This window comes from Gobio gobio (assembly GCF_949357685.1).
Source record: "Gobio gobio genome assembly, chromosome: 24".
NCBI lineage: Eukaryota > Metazoa > Chordata > Actinopteri > Cypriniformes > Gobionidae > Gobio > Gobio gobio.
Window position 1 is genome coordinate 34,343,784 of NC_137120.1, and position 15,130 is coordinate 34,358,913.

General features: G+C 36.2%; 1 protein-coding gene across 3 annotated transcripts in view; it reads right to left on the bottom strand.

Annotated features, from left to right (window-relative positions):
- Nucleotides 1-15,130, bottom strand: part of rabgap1l (RAB GTPase activating protein 1-like) — a 127,412-nt gene that overhangs the window by 29,749 nt on the left and 82,533 nt on the right. For all 3 annotated transcript variants that reach the window (XR_013815872.1, XM_079808014.1, XM_079808015.1), the window contains exons 14-17: nt 14,330-14,443; nt 13,205-13,279; nt 11,237-11,362; nt 8,348-8,491 (exon numbers count right to left, since the gene is read on the bottom strand). Coding sequence is in view for 2 of the 3 variants with exons in the window: in XM_079808014.1 (XP_079664140.1) it covers nt 8,348-8,491; nt 11,237-11,362; nt 13,205-13,279; nt 14,330-14,443 (459 nt within the window). In the remaining variant the exon portion in view is untranslated. The remainder of the gene's footprint in view (nt 1-8,347; nt 8,492-11,236; nt 11,363-13,204; nt 13,280-14,329; nt 14,444-15,130) is intronic.

Sequence of the window (15,130 nt, forward strand, 5' to 3'; positions counted from 1 at the left end):
TCCAGAGCAAGATTTGACAACTAGTTCTACATCATCGCGCTTTAGGCACCGCCCATTGGCGTTCAGTTGCTTAACGGCTGACATTTGCCTATATTGAATGTGAGCGTCAGAAGTAAACAGAAGCTATTATAATCACTGACGCTGTCTACAATGGATACAGTTTACAGATGTGTGTTCAGTTTCTGACATACTCCACACACTTGACTCTGTCAACAGGACAAATGGAAGAGTGAATTAATGTTTGCTTAATTTTTTATTTGCTTAATAATAATGATTTTTTTAAATTTAGGTCTAATTTATAACCATGTTACTTATTCTTGCATTTTAAATTTATTCATTTATTTTACATCTAAATAATAATGTTCTTTAATAATGTATTACCTGGTAAGAGCAGTCTTAAATTAGTTAAAAAACGTCTTAAACGAACTTAAAGTGTTGTGAGAAATTGGGACGTGTGACAGCGCTTCACGTCATGTTCGGCAGCGGCAGGTCTTAAAGTGACAGCAGACACTAATGCTATCTGTCATTAATGTTAATCATAGAATGAAGGGAACAGAGAATATTACTCACTGCTCGACTGCTTGACTAAAGAACTTTTGTAGATTTAACAAGGATTAATATACATTTAATTCATAATTTATACAGTGCAGTGCAGTTTGATAACCTTATTCAATTTCTGTAGCCTATATTTCACAGGCCACAGGTAAATATGACATTTATTATGGGTTTATGTGAGGATTTTTTTCAGTAAAATTTTTCTAGACTAATAAATGTAAAAAAACAAAAAAAAAGTTATAGCTTTCAATTACACTGTAATGTTGAATGGCTGTAATTAATGTTTAAAATTGGGCAGGAAATCAAAGTCTTACTGTGCGTTCACACCGCCGCCGGCGAGAGCGTCAAAGTGGCCGGAAGTCATTCATTCTCAATGGGAGCCCGGCGGCGAGCTCCGGCGAGAGCGGCGCGGCGCGTCTTGGACGATTTGGGCGTCAAGGAGAGTTGAAGTCAGGTCAACTTTATGGTAATGAGCTATGACGCGGTTCGGCGGCAGCCGGCGGCAACCAATGGGAATGTAGAAGTGCTCCGCTTGAGATGATTCTAGAGAACGCAGTGCTGTAAACTTCGGTTCCGACCACATTAGTTCCCAAGCAAAATAGAGGAGGTTGATCACTGCTGGTGCGGCGGGTTTGATAAGAAGACGTGCAACATTATTTATCCACCACACAAATGGCTTTTAATTGGTTTATTTCGTTAGCAAACATGTAACTATAATTGTTAAGTTCTTTCCATCGATCTGCTTTTTTTAAACTTTCACATTTAAATGATTTCATGAGGTTATATTATACGGTTATACCCTACCTGTGGTTAGTCTGCACAAACGCAGATCAACATGAGTGTTTGCTTTGCAGCCCCTTTAAATGCCGTTTCAAAAAAGACCAAGCATTCGATCTACGTCAGAGCGGCAGCGCGTCCACGAATCTTTCTACAGCGTCGATGGCAGAGCGGCCAGAGCGAAGTTTGACGCTCTCGCCGGCGGCGGTGTGAACGCACAGATAGAGACATCAGTAGCAGTATTAGTATCAGTGATACAGGCCTTCATTCATAAAAAGATGCCATTAAACAAATATTTAAAATATACTGTCGTTATGATTTTTCTACATTCATTTGGAGATTAACTGTGAAATTATTACATTATAAAATATATTAAAAACATAAAAACTGAAGTGTTTTTAATTGCGATTAATCTCGATTAATCACAGAAAAATCTAGTTCGTTTTTTTAATCGATTGACAGCACTAATTATATTATATTATAGTTCTTTTCATGGATGGATTCATAAAATGAATTGATTAATTTGAGACCATGTTACTCATTTTCATATTTTTTTCTTAATTTTTATTCATATTGAAGGTAATATTTTTTTATATTATATTATATTATTAATTAATTGAATAATTTAATTTCAGGATGAAAATAATTGTTTTTGAGCATATATATTTGTTTTTTGTGCAAAAAAAAAACATTTTAACCTCTTAACTGTCACCGTCCCACAGGTGGGACGCCTGGTGCTCTTTTTTTGATCGCCTTTTTTTCATATCATATATTTAAGTAATTATCACAAATTAGGTATCATTTGAAAGCTTACAAACTCAAAATTCATCCTGTGAAAACCGTTTTGAAATCGGACATTGTGTTGCCATGGAAACGTTACTCTAAATTATTCTAGTGGGCTCCTCCCCTAGTGGGCGCTGTCATGTTTCATATTACAACAATTATTTTAACTACTTTATATTCAAAATCTTTTCCAATCTTGACAAAACGCATATTGTCGGAAAGGTCTGAGTCTCAAGGGTCCATATTTGGTGACTGTTTTGTGATGGAAGTAATATTTGGACAGAAATTTACAGGAAAATGCATCAAAACAACAATAAATGGAATTTGAATGACACCCGGTGGCTATTTTTGGTACAGCACCCTAAACAAAATCTCATGGGGACTTCAATTTTTGTGATATCAACTTCAAATTTGGAACACAAATTGGTTAGACATATGGCTTTGATTTTATAGTAATTTTAGAGTAAATTCTTTTTTGTAAAATATATATTTTATATGAAATAAAAAATATTTAGTACAGTATTTTTCATTTACAGTAAATTTAAACTTCCATAACTATTTCATACTTTCATATTTTGAATTGCTTTCACTTCAGCAATAATCTGCAGAATGTCGTCTTTAAAACGAGACCAAACTTTGGTCTATATTCCAAAGCATTCTTGAATTACAGCCCTTTAAGTTTGGATAGTGCATTTTCATGTGTATTCTAAAAAGGGGGGTGACAGTTAAAGGGTTAAAGTGAACGATAAGGAACGGTTCCAGTTATGTTTCCACTTGAGCCTGGTACGGCGTGATTACAAACCGTTCTTGACCCCGAATTCTCCGTGCGGTTGGTGAACCAAGCTGGTAAAATGCGTGTAGTGACGTCGCCACTCACGATTGGTCATTTGTCTGTTACCTGGCTACCAGTTTCTCTGTAGCTGGCTAACCGCACTATTTGAGTGACCTAAACACACATTAATAAATATTATATAGTAAAATTAAAAGAAATATCAGATCATTCACCATAACGTGGCTGCTATTTACATCTCATATCATCAGCAAACCGTTGCGTTACCAAGGCAGCGACTGATGCATTTGTATTACATTCCAAAGAGCGGCCGTTATCAGCCTCATGGTGGAAAATGAAACCATATCTGTACCAGAGGGAGTGGATCGGCATGGAATGGAACGGTTAAGCCAGCGGTGGAAAAGTGGATCATGTCATGACTGGTTTCGATTTTAATATATTTTAAAATGTAATATATATTCCTGAGATGTCAAAGCTGAAATTTCAGCATCATTACTTCAGTCTTCAAAGTCACCTGATCCGTCCGAAACCATTCGAATATGCTGATTTGATGCTCAAGAAACATTTCTTATAATTATCAATGTTGAAAACAGTTGTGCTGCTTAATATTTTTGCGGAAACCGTTTCCAGAATTCTTTGAATAGAAAGTTTTTAAAAAATGCATTTATTAGAAAAATCTTTACTGTCACTTTTGATCAATATAACGCATCCTTAAAGAATAAAAGTATTAATTTCTTTCAGCAGTGTATTTATTTATTTCGTGTTTTCCCCTAGAAGCAGAGAACCAAGATTTGTTGTTTTTAGATGTTTCTTGAAGGACAGTTTGGGTACGGATGGGAAACAAGTTTGAGATTATCATTCACAAAAAAATTTACTTTACAGTGAATTGCCATTGCCAACCGAATTCATGTAGTGAATAAATAAAATGAGAGATTCCAAGAAAGTAAGTTGCAAAGTGAAACATATGAGTGCGTATTTTAACCTGTTATGATGCATCGGCACACAAGTTGCCACTAGTGGAACAGCTCAAGTTAAAAATAATAATAAAAACATACATACACTGTGTGCAGAATTATTAGGCACGTTGATTTTCTGATCATATTTTTTTTCCAGGCACATTTTACCAATTCCAAACCACAGTAAGCCTAATAACAACTATTAATTTAGTATTTAATAACGTATAAGTGATATATAATTGTTCATGAAGGCTGGAAATGAAAAACACCTTATATTCATTGTGCAGAATTATTAGGCACATTTTCTTTTACAGATAAAATGAGCCAAAAAAAGAGATTTAACTCAGACTGAAAAGTCAAAAATGCCCATAAGAAGGATGCAATACTACACATTGCAGTTAAGGCATGACCATTGCACAGTGAAATGCTCGTTGGGTCAGCAGGGTCAGACAAAAACATGTGGCGGAGAAAAGACACCTGTTAACCGTAAAAGAATTAAGAATTAAGGTGAAGCATTAAGTGGGAAACCATCAGGAACCCTTTAGTCTCCAGCGCCACCATTTTACAGAACCGTAACCTTAACCTGGAGTCTCCAGAAGTGCAAGGTGTCAGGATCTCAGAGACTTAAATTAGGTAAAGAATCCTAAAAAATGACCCCCACTAAATAAGAATCACAAGCTGAAGTGTTGTAAAATACATGAAGAAGGTTTTTTTATAGGCTTTATGGACAGATAGGTTGAGAGTGACTCTTGAAGGACCAGCACCACACCCTCTTGCACCAATGTTTGAAGAATTCATCTTCCAGAATCTGGCAGTACGTTTTGGGAGTTCATTTTTAGTCCATCTCAGCTAAACGGACTTCAGGATGGACTAAAATGTCAGATTCTGGAAGATGAATTTTGGTACTAGAGGATGTGGTGCTGGTCCTTCAAGAGTCACTCTCAACCTATCTGTCTATAAAGCCTACAAAAAAAAAACAGTCTTCTGTATTCAAAACACTTCTTCATGTATTTTACAACACTTCAGCTTGTGATTCTTATTTAGTGGTGGTCATTTTTTATGATTCTTTACCTAACTTAAAGGGTTAGTTCACCCAAAAAAGAAAATTGTGTCATTAATTACTCACCCTCATGTCGTTCGACACCGTAAGACCTCCGTTCATCTTCGGAACACAAATGAAGATATTTTTGTTGAAAGCTGATGGCTGAGAAAGGCTTCAGATAGGCCTCCATTGGCATTCAGTACATTTACACTCCCAAGACCCATAAAAGGCACTTAAAACGTCGTTACAAAGTCCATCTCACCACAGTGGCTCTACAATAATTTTACGATGCGACGACAATAGTTTTTGTGCGAAAAAAATAAATAAAAATAACGACTTTATTCAACCTCTTCTTGTCTTCCGTGTGTGCCTCCACGACGCATGCGCGAGAATATGACGTAGCGCCGGGGTTCGGGAATCCATGAAATGCACACTTTAACCCCATTTTGAGAACTACGCCGAGACCTAAAGCACGATCAATGTAGAATTCAACAGCTTAGATACGCGCGTCTTCCTCTGCTTGTAAACAAATCGCTTCTGGGTCATGTGTCCGAACGCCGGATCTGCGTCATATTCTCGCGCATGCGTCATGGAGGCGTCATGGAAGACAATAACAAGTTGGATAAAGGCGTCATTTAGATTTTTTTTTTTTAGCACAAAAACTATTGTCGTCGCTTCGTAAAATTGTTGTAGAGCCACTGTGGTGAGATGGACTTTGTAACGACAATTTAAGTGCCTTTTATGCCTTTTCTTGGGAGTGTAAATGTACTGAATGCCAATGGAGGCCTATCTGAAGCCTTTCTCAGCCATCAGCTTTCAACAAAAATATCTTCATTTGTGTTCCGAAGATGAACGGAGGTCTTACGGGTGTCGAACGACATGAGGGTGAGTAATTAATGACAGAATTTTCATTTTTGGGTGAACTAACCCTTTAAGTCTCTGAGATCCTGACACCATGCTCTTCTGGAGACTCCAGGTAGGTTGCAGCTCTGGAAAATGGTGGCGCTGGAGACTAAAGGGTTCCTGATGGTTTCACCCTTAATTCTTCACCTTAATTCTTAATTATTTTGCGATTAACATGTGTCTTTTCTTCACCACCTGTTTTTGTCTGATCCTGCTGACCCAATGAGCATTTCACTGTCCAATGGTCATGCCTTAACTGCAATGTCTAGTATTGCATTAGTATTGTATCTTTCTCATGGGCATTTAATAATTTTTGACTTTTCAGTTTGAGTTAAATCTCTTTTTTGGCTCATTTTATCTGTAAAAGAAAACATGCCTAATAATTCTGCACACCTGAATATAAGGTGTTTTTCATTTCCAGCCTTCTTGAACAATTACATATCACTTATAAATGATTAAATACAAAAAAAATAGCATTAAGTTTAATGTGGTTTGGAATTGGTAAAATGTGCCTGGAAAAAAAATATGATCAGAAAATCCACGTGCCTAATAATTCTGCACACAGTGTATATACATTTAAATATAAAAACTACTTACATATATCTAGTTAACTAGTTTAAAAAGGTATCTTTCAAGCATTTCTATGCAAGTAACCTTACAAATTTTGGCAAGTCCAATTCAATTCAATAGCACTCGCTGTCTCAACCCGACTTCGTTTCCCAACGGACTGATAACAAATCCTGTGAGCCCTTGGTCCCGGGAGATATTTAAAGGTAGCCAATCAGATTAAAGCTTGCCAAAGCGAGAAAGTGCTTTCTGGTTTTGTGCGCGATAGCATTGGATGATCAGCAAACGATTTTCTTTGGATCAGTATACTGGGACAAAACGGAATACAAATAAATTGAAATGTAAATATGATTAGGGAAAGATGGCATGAATAAGAAAAACTACGATTATAACGAGTTACTCAAAAGTAGAGGCAGAGCCCCAAAAGAAGGCAGAACGCTAAATGAATTAGAGATGAACTGATAAGAAGAGAGAGAGAGAGGTGTCTCGCAAGCATCTAACAGATTCTCATCATGCGATTCATTGACTGAGACAGGCTGAGGAAACTTTTAATTGTCTTGCCTCGGGCTACCACAGACGCTGAATAAAACGGAAAAGGGGAGAAAAGCAATGGGGAAAAAAAATAAAAGGAAAAGCTCTCAGAGGAGCAGAAAGGTCGAAGCGTTACTTTTGGAAAGACACAAAGCCCATTTCTAAGAAGTCAAAGATGCTTGCTTTGGGAAATCTAACAGAGTTCAAGAAGTTGAGAAACTACTGAACTTTCCATCAGTTCCATGTGCTATTAAAAACCCAACACAACTACACTATTTATTTAGACAGAAATAGACATTTTAAAAGCCTAGAAATAAAATATGATTCAATCCGCTAACAGTTTAGCTCTAGGTTTGGTATTAGATATCATGAACTAACAAAGTGTAACACTTTTACAGCATTCATTAATCTAGGTTATTGTAAACTTCTACATATACTATTACATTTTAGAATTGTAATAGAACTGTTATAATAATTACTTACAAAGAAGGAAGTATTTTAAATCTGAGCATACATTTCATGGATTACTTTTTTTAACATTTAAAGCTACACTGTGTAACTTTTTTAGTTTATTCTTAGCTAAAAACACTTAGTTCATTACTTTCAAGTAATAAAGTATTCTCGTAAGTTTATAATATGCCATTGAAAATACATACGGGTGAGGGGTTCAAATGCGGGTCGCCATGTTGCCCCTCCATCTTGAAACTACATCAGCCAAAGAGGGACATACCCGTAAATTCAAGCTTCGCCTTTCGCGTTTTAACACTTGATGGCACCGTGTCGAATGTGGACGAGGTTTTGAGAATTGAGAGGAACTGAGAGGAACAAAAACTAATATTCACTGGATGGTCATATACCTTTTCACCGCTAGATGGGGGAAAATATCACACAGTGTAGCTTTAAGTTGTATAAATTATGAACAAACATAAAATAACAATGAATAATACACAGTATATCTAGAAACGAACTCATGAATCTTATGCACCTATATCCTGTATCCAGTAGAATCCAAATGTTGCACTTTTGCCCTAACCAGACATGAATGCGACAAGCAAAGCACAAACAAAACATTCAATTGCGCACTATTACAAAAAAAAACTCTTAGAGATTCACTATATTGCTATAGATATCGCATATACATTTTTTCGTATACTCATTTTAATGTTGATGAATCCAGTCCTGCGTCTGAATATGCCCACTTCCCTAATATATCGCAGTGTGTCATATGTGTAACATGTCCGAATGCATAAAATTCACACTAAAGTAGGCGAAACATACACACTGAAGTGTAGAATAGAGATGGTTAGTGAAAGAGACCCAATGTCGGTGGCTCGAATTCGATTTATGTTGCGATAGTTAGTCTCACCCACAGTGACATTTTATTGGTTAAATGACTTGGTTAGGGCACAGTTGTAATTTTGTGATTGAAGAAGGATTTATCACCTCGCACAGGAGCAGGTCGGTGATATGGAAGACCATGCAGAGAGGGAACTTGGCCGTAAACAGTGTTAAGAACCACTGGGACGCGTACATATGGGCCTCCAGGTTCAGCTCCTGGAAGTGAGACCAAATGTCCGGCAACTGCTCCTGGAAAGAGGAAGGAGAGAAACAGGGTGGTTAATATAAGGAAAATAAAAAAGCTCAGTTTTTATTAGGATGACCAAATAATTGTAATTATTTATGGAAGCAAAGAAGGTGGAGCTTGGAAGTGTGTCAAAACAAAAATAAAAATAATGACCCACTTTATATTAGGTGGCCTTGACTACGATGTACTAAAATTTAAATTAATAATTTGATACAATGCACTTATTGTGTACATACATGTTTTTACATTGTACTTAGATTTACATATACACATGCATAAAAAGAATGATTAACATACAACGATAGACATATAGATATGTAGATAGACAGACAGAGGACAAAATTATAGAAAATAGACAGACAGCTAGATAAAATGATAAATGACAGACAGATATATATATGCAGACAGAAAGATAGATGTACAGACAGACAGATATATATATATATATATGTAAACAGACATGTAGACAGAGACAGACAGACAGAGATAGACAGATGTACAGACAGACAGACAGATAGATGTACAGACAGACAGAGACAGACAGACAGACAGACAGACAGATGTACAGACAGACAGATAGATGTAGAGACAGACTGACAGAGACAGATATAGATATGCAGACAGACAGAAAGACAAATGTACAGACAGGCATATATATATATATATATATATATATATATATATATATATATATATATATATATATATATATATATATATATATATATATATATATATATATATATATATATATATATATATATATATATATATATATATATATATATATATATATGTAGACAGATAGACAGACATATAGATACAATTATAAAATGACAGACAGACAGATATAGATATGCAGACAGAAAGATAGATGTACAGACAGACAGACAGATAAAATGAAAGACAGACAGATGTAGATATGCAGACAGACAGAAAGATATATATGTAAACAGACATGTAGACAGAGACAGACATGTAGACAGAGACAGACAGACAGAGACAGACAGATGTACAGACAGACAGACAGAGACGTACAGACAGACAGACAGAGACAGACAGACAGATGTACAGACAGACTGACAGAGACAGATAAAATGACACACAGACAGATATAGATATGCAGACAGAGAGAAAGACAAATGGACAGACAGACATACATACATACATACATTATATATATATATATATATATATATATATATATATATATATATATATATATATATATATATATATATATATATATATATATATATATATATATATATATATATATATATATATATATATATATATATATATATATATATATATATATATGTGTAGACAGATAGACAGACATATAGATACAATTATAAAATTACAGACAGACACACAGACAGACAGATAGATAGACTGAAAGATATAGATATGCAGACAGAAAGAAAGATAGATGCACAGACAGACAGATAAAATGACAGACAGACAGTTATAGATATGCAAACAGACAGAAAGACAGATGTACAGACAGACAGACAGACAGACAGACAGACAGATAAAAAGACAGACAGAAAGACGGATGGATGGATGGATGGACAGATGGACGGACGGATGGATGGACAAACTGATAAAATGATATATAGAATGTCAGACAGACTGACCCTTTTTTCCCACCAGCTTTTAAAGCATTTCTTTAGGGAGTGTAAGACAGCAAAGGGTCAAGAGTGCAGTAATAAAGCACCTTACACAAACAGCGCCTAAATCAAAGACCTACGTGTGCTTTGAACTCTTTGAATTTGTGCTCCTGTGTTTAAGAATTTTTTTTTTTTCTGTTATTAAACCATAACAAGCGACTTCCTCTGAGGTTATCAGGAGTATCAATACAGAAAAGGTTTATTGTTTTCCTAAGGGGATATTGAAGGAACATAAGTGGGAAAACCCAACACTGGGGGAGCACTCTCCTAAGAATCAAATCTATTGTTTGGAATTAGCAAAAATCACTTTTGAATTTCTTCTAAAATGTAAAACTATGTAATTACGAAATTCAATGAAATACAAATACACAAAGATCTAAAAATAAATGAAAAACTATTAAAAATCCCTTTAAAAAAAAAAAAAACCCAAACCAAAATAAAAACGACAAAACAAAAATCACCTCTTTCAACAAGCTACACAATTTGAGGCAGGACAAAGTACATCCCAATTTAGGGGTTTGTTCAGATCAATAACCCTAGGTATGAGAAACAGCAACAGTGAAGCTTGCCTCAAAAAGGGTGTTACTCCCATACTTATGCATTCAGAGACCAAGCAGAAAAGAAATCAAAGAGGTAACCGACATCTACAAAGGCACATCTTAAATTAGCATCTCAAAAAGAGAGATGGGAGCTGGATAGGATCTTCCGGAGAGGGAAGACTGAATATTTTTCTGGGGTAAATTGCATTGTTAGATCAGAGAGGCGGGAGCGTTGTGTTATCACATGCAAAGTAAATGACAACAGAGGAAGAGATTCTTCCAGAGAGTGTCGTATGGCACGTTTAGCGTGATCGATGCTAACACTCTTGCAGTAGCAGAGCTAGTCGATACTAACCAGGTTGGGTTTAGCACCGAAAGAGGGTACTTCAGGCCTAATTGCATTTCAGCACAAAATTAAAACCCATTTTCCAGCGCATTGGGTCTAATAGCTTACAATAGGGCCACCTCATGAGAGGTGAATGAGGCTGTGTGCCACGCGATCGCTCAACTAACACTCAAAGCAAGGCCAAACCTGCAGCAGGCGCTCGAGCTGGTAGAACTTGCAGTGAAGATCTTCAAAGTTGTTTTTGTACAGCTCGCGGAGGCCATAGTTGAACATGATCTTCACCAGCACGCAGAAAGCTTGCTCCTCGGGCATCTAAGGAGAAAAAGTGACAACACTATATATGATTTCAGATGCTAAGGACTTCTGCATGAATAGGGAGCGATAAACACAACCAACCCATGTTGTTTAAATGTGTCGGCTGCAGCGTTTGTCTGTCTGCTTGTCTATGGCAGTCTACAGTGATGAAATCAGAGTTTGTTTGTGTTTGTGAGACGGAGAGTGGGACAGACAGAGAGCTGGGTATTAAATCACACAGACAGCGTGTGTGTCCCGAGCTCAATGGGCTCCTGCAGGTAGACGGGCTCTGTCATTAATATTCCTGACAGCTCCTGAGCTTCCCGGGCAAGGCCACGAGAAAGACGCTTACATTATATTATAGACATCCCCAAACGCACTCTAATATCAAGCCCCATACGGGCCGCTGTCGCAGAGAAACAAAAAACGGGATCTTATTCAGCCCTTGCTTTAATTAAATATGGAATTAACCGTTTCATCAATGTCCTTCCCTTGCTTCCTGTTGCTCTCTGCCTACAATTATTGTAGCTCCCCATAAAGTCAAAGATAAGGAACAACGAGGAAACCCTTCCTATTTACACTATTATTAGTGTTATTATTAGCTAGCTACTGTAGCTAGTTATGAACATGTCAAAAGAGTAGAAAACTCGGTCTCAAAAACACTGATTTGCCATCAAAGTAGTTACGTAATGCCCGGTAAGTGAAAGTAACATAATTCTGTTGGAGTACAAATTTGGACATATTTTTAAATGTGAAAGCTTATGTTCATGTAATTTTGCAGAGCTTTTTTCGGGTAAGTGTCTCAGAAAAAAAAAGAATTAAAAACAAATATAAATACATAAACAAAATATTTAATAATAAATCAAATTAATAAAAATATAATCTAACTAATGAAACAAAACAAAAACAAAAAAATCTAACCAAACCAAACCCAAAAACAAACCAAACTCAAACCAAAAACCAAATCAAACCAAACAAACCCAAATCAAAGACAGAATTAAACCAAACCAAAAACAAAATCAAACCAAAACAAACACAACCAAAACAAAGCCAAAATAAAACCAAACAAAAACAAAACAAACCAAATCGAACCGAACCAAACCAAAAACAGAATCAAATCAAACAACAAAAAAATCCAAACCAAACCAAAATCAAACCAAACAAAACCAAAACAAACAAAAACCCAAAACCAAACCAATATCAAACCAAACAAAACCAAAACAAACCAAAAAAAAAACCAAACAAAAACCCAAAACCAAAACTAAACCAAACCAAAACTAAACCAAACCAAAATCAAACCAAACCAAACCAAACCGGTCCGTGTTACGATAACCTACATTCATATTTCTGAAATAATCAGCTAATATTTCTCTAGCACGCAAGTTGTCGAATCCATGCCTATAGAGAAGAAAACCCTTTCTAGTCCCTCCCCAGCGCGATTTGTGTCAAAGCATTAGTCCGGTAGTTTGATGAGAGAGAGTTTATTTGTTATAAACACTTTAAGAATCCGTCCAGCAGCGGAAAACTGAAAGCAGCACAGGTTGATCTTTGGTTGACCAATCAGCGGAAAGGGGCGTTTCATGCAAGCCTATAGGTAGAAATCGAACATTCAAGCCTTTTATCCATTTTCTATCCCTGAACCTAAAAATATAAAATCAAGCCATTTTCAAATTTTTCAACTTTTTCAACTGTCAATATTAAATCGAAAAACAAATGAACGCACAGACCCAAACCAAACAAAACCAAATCAAAGCCAAAATCAAACCAAAAAAATAAATATATATATATAAAAAATAACAAAAAAATCACATCTCCTCAACTAGATAGACAATTTGAGGTAAATTCTGGGTAAATACTTACATGTAAAAGTAATACGGCAGCCAAAAATGATTGACCTTGGCAATAACCGATCTCCTCATCATACACAGAGTAAGCCTGAGGAAACAAAACATCAGTTTAGATTTTGTGCACAGAAACAAAGCTTTGGAACTAATATAAAAGTCAATAAAAGGCTTGTTTTAATTTTTTTGTTCATCAGAATGTAATGCTATTTCTTAATTTTTGAAAAAAAAATTGTAAGTAATTAATACTAATATAAACTGTTAAAAAAAGTATATTTTATATTGAAAATAATGTATACAAAAAATACTGGGGAAAAAAATTAGATCGAGTTCTGCCCTACATTAATTAGCGCTAAATATATGAAATGAATAAATAAATAATTCAATGTAAATTTACATGTGCTTTGAATGCAGCTTCATGCTTTCTTTAAATCATATGTATGCTTCATCATATGGAAACACTGATAAACGTTCTTGGCAACATGCGCCGCTGCGAGCTGAGTGGTTATGTCTCCAGGATTAGCTGGATTGAAGGTCTTTTACACAATGTAGGAGCCTTTTAATCTGTCGGTGCCAATCAGCTGATGGAGAACCTCTTAAGACTCCTCACAAAAGAGATTTAACAGAGACCAGGACCACTGCACCCCTTTTCTTCTTCACTCAACACTCATTATTATTATTATGGAAAGCAATATAGTTTATTTATGAATTACGATTGTCAAGCAAACTTGTCCGTAACTTGATGCACTAATACCAGCACAGTCTATTTAATCATATAGATATAGTTGGCTTGTAGATAAATAATAATAGATCATAAATAATAGTTGCTTTATAGCTATACTGTAGATGTTTGCTTGTTAGATAACTGCATTAGCTCTTATTCCAACTTCACTTCTAAATATAATAACGGATTCATGATGTGTGAAATAGCAATTTGGACAAGTTTCACCCATCTCAGGGACGTGCATTTGCAGCAGATAGCAGAATCCATGGAGGTGAGTACAGCACATGTGGTTGGATATCTATCAAGGCCGTTCCAGCAAAACAAAAGGTCAGTGGAAAGAGATGTTGCAGCGTGTCGTGATGCTTGTTACCAGACGGCAGGAGTGAGTCATGCCTGGAGGAAGCGCAGCTTTCACCTCACCTTGCAGATCTTGTATAGAGAATCCTGGCCATCGCCGCCCGAGTCTTTGAAGTAGTCGTGAGCAGGGAAGGTGCGATGGATATCTCTGGTGATGACGGCTTCCTGGGCGGAGTCCTGTGGGTCGAATCAAGAGTTACAATCAGACATTTTATCGGGCCTTTTTATTTTATCATAAAAATATTTTTTTATTATATCAATCACAGTTCACAATGCTAGTTCACTGTGCATTAACTGATGATAACAGATACCATTTTCGATTTTTAAATGTAGAAATTTGCTAAATTACCTAATGCTGCGTTCACACCAAACGCGAATAGAGCGTCAAAATCGCGTCTACCGCGTCTAGTTGGACGCTTGAACATTTTGAATCCATTCGCGCCCACAGCAAATTGGATGCACGCATAAATCGAGCGTTTGAAGCAAAATAGATGCATGTTCAAGGCGCTCCAGAAGAAATATGCCATAAAACACGACTCTGCCTCTTTTCATTTTCATTAAAAATATATATTAAACATTAATAGCCACACAAATGTGGTCCAGGCAATGCACTACCTACGTTATCTTCACTGCCTATATATTTAAATATCTTAAAAAATATCCTCTTTGCCCTCAGTCAAAACGATTTGGCAGACAACAAATTATAGATTCATGACACCAAAGATCGCCCGTTAGATCTACACAAGATGAACCACTACAGGACATCAGAGCCAGCGGCAAACGTCAGAAGGACTGGCCGAGGAAAGGCTGCTCTCGCTGGGGTTTATGAGCGCTGAGCGCCCGGTGATTGCCTGGATCTCACAA